Source organism: Silurus meridionalis, chromosome 3 (genome assembly GCF_014805685.1).
Source record: "Silurus meridionalis isolate SWU-2019-XX chromosome 3, ASM1480568v1, whole genome shotgun sequence".
Taxonomy (NCBI): Eukaryota; Metazoa; Chordata; class Actinopteri; order Siluriformes; family Siluridae; genus Silurus; species Silurus meridionalis.
The window spans coordinates 9,585,186-9,592,733 of NC_060886.1; the positions used below are offsets into that span (position 1 = coordinate 9,585,186).

A 7,548-nucleotide genomic window follows, 5' to 3' on the forward strand; every position below is an offset into this window, starting at 1 on the left:
AGATTCAACACACACACACACACACACACACACACACACACACACACACACAGAGAGTACATAGAATAAATACAGTATGCAAGCCAAGCTAATTTGCGATGTATATTAAAAGTTTTTAAAAAGTACAGCAAACTTTTTTTATTCATAATCTCTTAAAAGCACAACAAAGATGAAATTATACAAACATTTACAATAAACAATTCATGTAAATTATTGTTTTTCCATGTTAGTAGCTAACAACAAATCTTTCTCTCTCTCTAAATTCCATTTAGAGGCAAATGGTCTTTATACTTTCATTTACACAGAAACTCTGACAGACGATAGCTATCTATGATAAGCTCCAAGAATGTCCCATCCCACATACAACATACAGGGAAACTTAAAAGAACTTTTGCAAGAACATTTTTACAAAAAAATGTCAGAGCAAAAAAAAAAAAAAAAGTCCAAAAATACTAACACATGATGTCATCAGATATCACTTGTTGCTTGTAATGTTCATGACTAATTTTTTTTTTCAGACCACATTGTCAGCAATTGTGTTCTCCGTCTGAGTAAGTGTTAAATGTTCTGCACCCTCTAGTGGGTATTAGTAGTGCGTTGGGGTAAAACATGATACTTATCCATACTGGACCAGGTATTCAATTTATTTTTAGCATTTATTATTAAGGAATAAACTTTTGACATAATTGGAATGTAAGGACATAAATCATCTGGTAAAAACATTTTAGAAAGTGGTCAGTTGATTAGTCTCTAGTTAGCTTGTTGAACTGAATTATATCTAAAGTTTTTTTCATCTTCAGTCGATAAATGTTCAGGAGTTACTACAATTGTTAATAATCAGTTTCTGCCTCCACATTTGTTCCATGGATAATAATATTCAAGTCTTGAATATAATTTTGTCTGTATTGCACTGACTGTACTTGAAAAGCTGGGTGAGTTTCTGTGAACATGCAGTCCTGAGCACTGATCTGGCTGCAGTATTTTTACTAACACAAAGGGTCAGGATTTGCCATACGGATGTGATGGCGACGTGACTTCTGGCTTAACAAGCAAACTGAGTAGCTAAGTAAAATTCATTGACAAAACAAAGCTGTAGTCAGCAAGCAATATTTTCTATCAGAGGTCTATTGTGTTGATTGCTTTTCAATGGTATAACAGTGAATTTGAAGAAGATGAACTGATATCTTATATACAGAAATATATATATAAATAAATGAAAAGCATACTGGTGTCTGTTATTCTGCTGCATTTGAAAGGGTTTGTGTCACTTGTCCACCAGTTACTCCAAATCTGTACCAGATGGTATACAAATGATGTAAATGATATACTGTAAACTTCAAATTCATCAGATCTTGATGCAACTGAATACCTCTCAGAAATTCTGCAGTGACAATTTAGACAGAGCACTCCATCATCAAAACAGCAACCGAGTATCTGAGTATGTTTTTCTAAAATCGATGTTCATCCCCTTCAGCACAGTTCCAGAGTCTTACAGAATCAATGCCAAGGCACTCTGAAGCTCCGAGGGAGCTCATGATGACCAAACACATTAATAACACACAATACTTTTTCATGCAATTTGTCACCTGTTTTGTGTCATCAGTAAACTGTAATTTCTTTTAAAATCAGGTTTTCGCCTAGATGGCATGTAAATGGACAAAAATCACCTAATCCAATATATAAATAAAAATTGTTATTTAAAAAAAAAGTTAAAAAGTAAACGAACATATTATTATTATTATTATTATTATTATTATTATTATTATTGTTATTGTTATTGTTATAATTATTATTTGTTTATATTTTGTAGTGGTAGTAGTAGTAGTAGAAATAGTATGTAAGTACAGTAAATAACTTTTTAATTAATTAACTTAATAAAAAATAAATCAATACATTTTGATAATTCATGACTATTAGCTGGGACAAAAAGGCAATGCTAGCTCTAAGTTTTAATTCTATTTAAATATTATTTAATCATGGTTTTTGAATGCTTGTCCTCAGTTAGCATACATGGAACAAGAATATCAGAAATACGCTGAACACTTTGCAGTTAAATGAAATGACAGGTGTATAAAACAAAAACAAATATGCTGCTTATTGCTTTTATAGTTTTAAAAATAAACTTATCTATGTTTTAGCTCTAGTAAAATTTCTTATATTGTAAGATCATCTGACCTCGCTTTACTACTTGCTTTTCTAATACAGCTCAGCTGTCTTGTATTTCCCACTGCCTCTGTTGCTGCTGGAGGTGTAAGATGGTCTAAAATCCTATCTTTGGGTGTCTGCATCTCTGGCAACCCCACCTTCACTTCTAAACTTTCAGATATCCCATGATCTCTAGTTTTCCCTTGACTGTCTTGGGCTCCAGCGCTGTTTACCTTCTCTGGATTGGCCATCTCACTGACTAAGTTATCAGTGTTCACAGCATTATTGATATCTTCTACATCATTTGTATTGATGGTATCTTCTATTGACTCCACCTTAGGTGAAAGGTCTATTGTCTCTAGTTTGAGTGTGTCTTCTATATATGAGTTTTTGATTTCCCTAGATACATTCCCCTCCCCTACAGATTTCAAAAGATGTAAAGGTTTCTCCCTCCATACAGGATCTACAGCTTTCTCATCTACTGAAGAGACACTCTTAGTTTCTATTGTAAGCTCTTCTATCTCTGACAGTTCTTCACTCACTGGATAATCTGCTGAAACTTCCACAAGATCCTTTTCTGGGGCATCTCCAGCCTGTTCTTGAAATTTCGGAATTTTGCCAATTGCTTGGAAATCTTCTGGTATTTCTACAACTTCTTTAGCAGTTGCTGGTATTTCTAAAACCTTTTTAATATTTTCTGGTTCTTCTGCAACAGCTTCAAATGTTTCTGCTGGTTCTACAACCTCATTAATATTTTCTGGTACTTCTACAAACTTTTCAACAGTTTCGGGTTTCTCTACAAATGTTTCAATAGTTTCTGGTGCTTCCAAAACCTCTTTAAGGTTGTTTGTTGCTTCTACAACTTTTTGTACAGTTGCAGGTATTTCTAAAACTTCATCAGTTTCTGGTTCTTTAACAGTTTCTGATAGTTCTACAACCTCCTTTATATTATCTAATGCTTCTACAATAGTTTCTGGTTCCATGACAACTGCTTTAACAGTTTCTGATACTTCTGCAACTTCTTCAACAGTTTCTGTTTTTTCTACCACTTCTTCAACATTTTTTGGTACCTCTACAACTGTTTCAACAGTTTCTGGTACTTCCAACACCTCTTTATTATTTGCTGATACTTCGACAACCTCCTCAACTGTTTTTGGTAGTTCTACAACCTCATTAATATTTTCTGGAACTTTTACAACCTTTTCAACAGATTCTGGTTTCTCAGAAACTATTTTATTAGTTTCTGGTACTTCTACAACCTTTTTAAAGTTTTTTGGTACTTCTATAACCTTTTGTACAGTTGCAGGTATTTCTAAAACTTCACAATTTTTTGGTACTTCTACAACTGTTTCAACAGTTTCTGGTACTTCCACAACCTCCCTATTATTTGCTGGTACTTTGACAACCTCCTCAACTGTTTCTGGTTCTTCTTCAACTGCTTCAATAGTTTTTGGTAGTTCTACAACCTCCTTAATATTTCCTGGTACTTCTACATCCTCCTTAACAGTTTCTGGTTCTTCTTTAACTGCTTTAACATCTTCTGGATTTTCTACCACTGCTTTAACAATCTTAGGTACTTTTACAACCTTCACAATATTGTCTGGAAATCCTGGAACCTCTCCAACATGTTCTGGTACTTTTATACATTTATCAATCTTTTCTGGGACTTCTACCAACCCCTTAACATTTTTGGAATCTTCTCTATGTACCTCTATAAATCCTATAGCCTCTGATCCACACTGTCCTGACTCAATCTCCACATTCAGTTGCTGATCAGTTACTAAGTCTCCTATGTTGTATGTTTGCTTTACGACCTCTTGTTTTACATCACCAATTGTCTGTGTCTCCTCCATGCCTTGTTCTTCCTCTGTTCTCTTTTCCAGTATTACTTTCAAGGGAATCATAAGGATGGAACTGTCCACCTCATCAAAGTCTCGACATAAGTCCTTTTGTTTGGTTGGTGGTAGCTCAAGGATAGTTTCTGTGACCTTAGGGTAGTTTGGGATCATTTCATTATAAATCACTGATTCCTTCATAGGGGGCGCTGTAGGAAATAATCCTTCATTTGTTCTTTTTGTCTTTAACTTCAGAGATAGCAAGCCATCCTCTATATCTGCTTCAGCTAACGGGTAGATGTGTGCAACCTCACCCTCTTTTTTATCCTCTTCAAGTTGCCTGTAGCCTTTTGGTTTATGTAATGGAGCACTAAGAAGGAAAGGCAAGCTTCTCTCAGGAGATACAACCTGGGCTGGAGCTGACTGAAAGAACCCAAATTGAATCTTCTTCAAACATAGATGGATAATCTCCACAAAGTTCAGGAAAAGTGAGACACATGCAACGACAAGCATAAACATGATGAAGATAGTTTTCTCAGTTGGGCGTGAGACAAAACAGTCCACTGTGTTAGGGCAAGGCCAGCGGCTACACTTATACAGTGGAAGGATGTGGAAGCCATACAGGAAGTACTGCCCCACGAGAAATCCTACCTCAAATAGTGTTTTGAAAATGATATGGCATATGTATGTGCAGAGCAGAGTGCCTTCAAGTGGGATTTTTTTATTCCTGTTTGTTCCAGTGTCCTTGGTCGTGTGAACACTTCTCTGGTTTGCGGCAACAGGAAGTTGTTTGCTGTACAGTTCTTGCTGGCACTGATGTTTGGCATTCTCTAACACTTTGCGTTTCTCTTCCATGTGGACATGATGGACTGCATGACCGATGTAAACTAATGAAGGCGTGGACACAAAAATAATCTGCAGCACCCAAAGGCGGATATGTGAGATAGGGAACGCCTCATCATAACATACATTCTCACATCCAGGCTGCTTTGTATTACACACATAATCGGACTGCTCGTCTCCCCAGACAAATTCTGCTGCCGTGCCCAGAATAAGAATGCGAAAGATGAAGAGCACTGTAAGCCAAATACGGCCAATTACAGTTGAATGTTCATTCACTTCTTCTAAAATATTACCTAAGAAGCTCCAATCTCCCATGATGGACTCTTAACTCTGCATAGAGAGCACAGGAAGATTAGGGTTATAAACTGAGGTAATGATCAGAATTAAAAAGGGTTTAAAATATGCAGCATATATTTAAATGTCATTTGTAAGTAGTTTGGCAGTTAAAATTTATCATTTCACAAAGTATGAGCCATAAGATCACAACTACACAGCAAACATAACAACCCACTAACAAACTGCCTAGATGTATTAGAGTTTGACAGTGAGGTGAATTGAGACCAAATAGAAAACCTTGGTAGTGGGAGCTCCAGTGGCGTTCTGGTCAGTCGCTTAGTTGGTTTCTCCTCTCTGCTGCCAGGACAAAGTGAACTGCTCATGTCCTGTTCACCCAGCCTCACTATTAGTCCTTGTCGCCTCACTGAGCAGATGTGAATGGATGGACTGTGATAGCTGCTTTTCAAGTATAAGCTTCCAGCCAGACGCCCTTTATGCGCTGGACCACGTGTGGAACGGCAGGAGACAATAGGATCAACAAAACTATGCCTAGAGGGACAGGACCCCTCAGTGCATAGAGCCCAAATCCAGGCATCAAATAAAAATAGAGCATGAGGTCTACAAGCAACCCAGTGTACAGTATACAACAGTACTGTAATTTTAATAGTGAAAATATAGAAAAATAATCAGCAATATAGCAATAAATATGTACATAAAGAAGTGTTGTAACACATCAACTCTGTTGATCTTGTTTGAGCCACCCTCTATCTGAGAGCAAAGGTCTTGTGACAGAAGAAATAGGAAATTGCAGTAATACAAGCACTCACCCACAGGAAAGCAAGGTGTTAAGCATAAGTTCAATGGTCTTGCGATAAAGGAGAATTTATGATATTTGAGAGGAAGTTCACCCAAAACAATATACACGTACACACAGAGAGGGGGAGCGAGAGAAAGAAAGAGAAAGGTTCTGGTGAAAAACCTGTAATAAATCTTTTAGGCAGGTACACACTAGAGTTTACAAGATCCAACACACCAACTCCTACATACTATTCATTGTACATGAAAGAAGACTCTAATTGCACTTTTCCATATACATGAGCTCACCCAGACACATCAGCTAGCATTGTTCTAACAGACACATGAGACTCCACACCAAGAAAACAGGGCTAATTAATCTCTCTTCCTATTATCAAAGACCTCTTTACTATAAAATGAATGATTTTCTCTTGTGCCACTCAAGAGCCTGTACTAAACAATGATTCACTCGAGTAACAATCTAACTAATCATGTGGCACCAGCACAATGTGCAAAATCATGTTGCTTTTCTGTTCATTTTCATCTCAAAGATCAGAAAAGAGAAATGATTTGGTGTCTGTTACTAAAAGCATACATGTAACATGGCTATAATGACCCCCGTGTCCATGGACCTGGACAGTTAAAGATTGAAATAAAGCAGGCATATTATCTTTAACTGTCCTGTTAAATTATATCCGTGCCAAGTATATTAGGGAATAGAATCTATTGTGTTTTTTTGCTGTTGTAGCACATCCACTGTAAGATTTTATGCTCTGTGCATGCTGAGATGCTTTGGTTGCTCACTACGATTGTAAAGAGTGATTATATGGATTGTTATATCCTTTCCAGCAGCTTAAACAAATTAGGTCATTTTCCTTTGACCTCTCTTTTCAACAAGGCGTTTCCACCAACTTTCACTCGCTCAATGGTTTTTTCACACCATTCTGTTTAAGTCAAAGTTCCAGCATATCAGCAGTTTCTGGTGAAACTCAAATCGTCTGTCACCAACAATGGTTAAAAAAATCACAATTCTTCATTCTGATGTTTGCTGGGAATATTAACAAAAATTTTGTGATGGCTTTTAATGAAGTCATTAAAAAAAAATACCTCCGACAAGCACAAATGTTTTGCTGCGGTTCCTCCTTATAAAGATTTTTCCTTGGCATGAACATGTTCTCCAGCAAGGCCGTTTCAGTCTGTTATGTTACTGGCATTCACCTTTTAGACATTGGGTTTATTTGAAGTAAGGGATTGTTTAGCTATTGTCTAAACTCAAATAATTAAACTACTTGTGAAATAATGATGTTTAGAAAATCTGTTTGCAAACCTGATTTTAGGAGAGGAGGGAAAATAAACTCACAGCCAAGGCACAATGTTTTTTCATTACAGACAGAAAGTTTATACCAAGTTAGACCGATTCATTTTCCATCCAAATACAAAGTAAGAGCCACACACTGTATATAACAACCAAGTGTCAAGATACAAGCAATAGCACAACAGACTGGAACAGTGTGGCGCAGACAAGCATGTGAAGATTGTGAATTCAAAGTGAAGGCAATAAGCTTACATGGACTACAACAACGTGCAATCTTTTACTAGAAAAAGACCTTTTACTGGAAAAAAACCTTTTCCAACATGGTATCACAGTTACATA

General features: G+C 36.6%; 1 protein-coding gene across 1 annotated transcript; it reads right to left on the minus strand.

The window, feature by feature from the left end:
- Positions 1–1,939: 1,939 nt before the first annotated feature.
- On the minus strand, positions 1,940–5,637 carry gja8a (gap junction protein alpha 8 paralog a). The gene is made up of 2 exons (XM_046839230.1): positions 5,397–5,637; positions 1,940–5,153 (listed from the first exon to the last, which is right to left on the minus strand). The coding sequence occupies exon 2, from the start codon at positions 5,136–5,138 to the stop codon at positions 2,154–2,156; it is 2,985 nt and encodes a 994-aa protein (XP_046695186.1). The 5' UTR covers positions 5,139–5,153; positions 5,397–5,637; the 3' UTR covers positions 1,940–2,153.
- Between the last annotated feature and the right edge of the window lie 1,911 nt (positions 5,638–7,548).

Coding starts and splice junctions, on each gene's coding strand:
- gja8a (XM_046839230.1), bottom strand. CDS start 5,138: ATGGGAGATTGGAGCTTCTTAGGTAATATTTTAGAAGAAGTGAATGAA.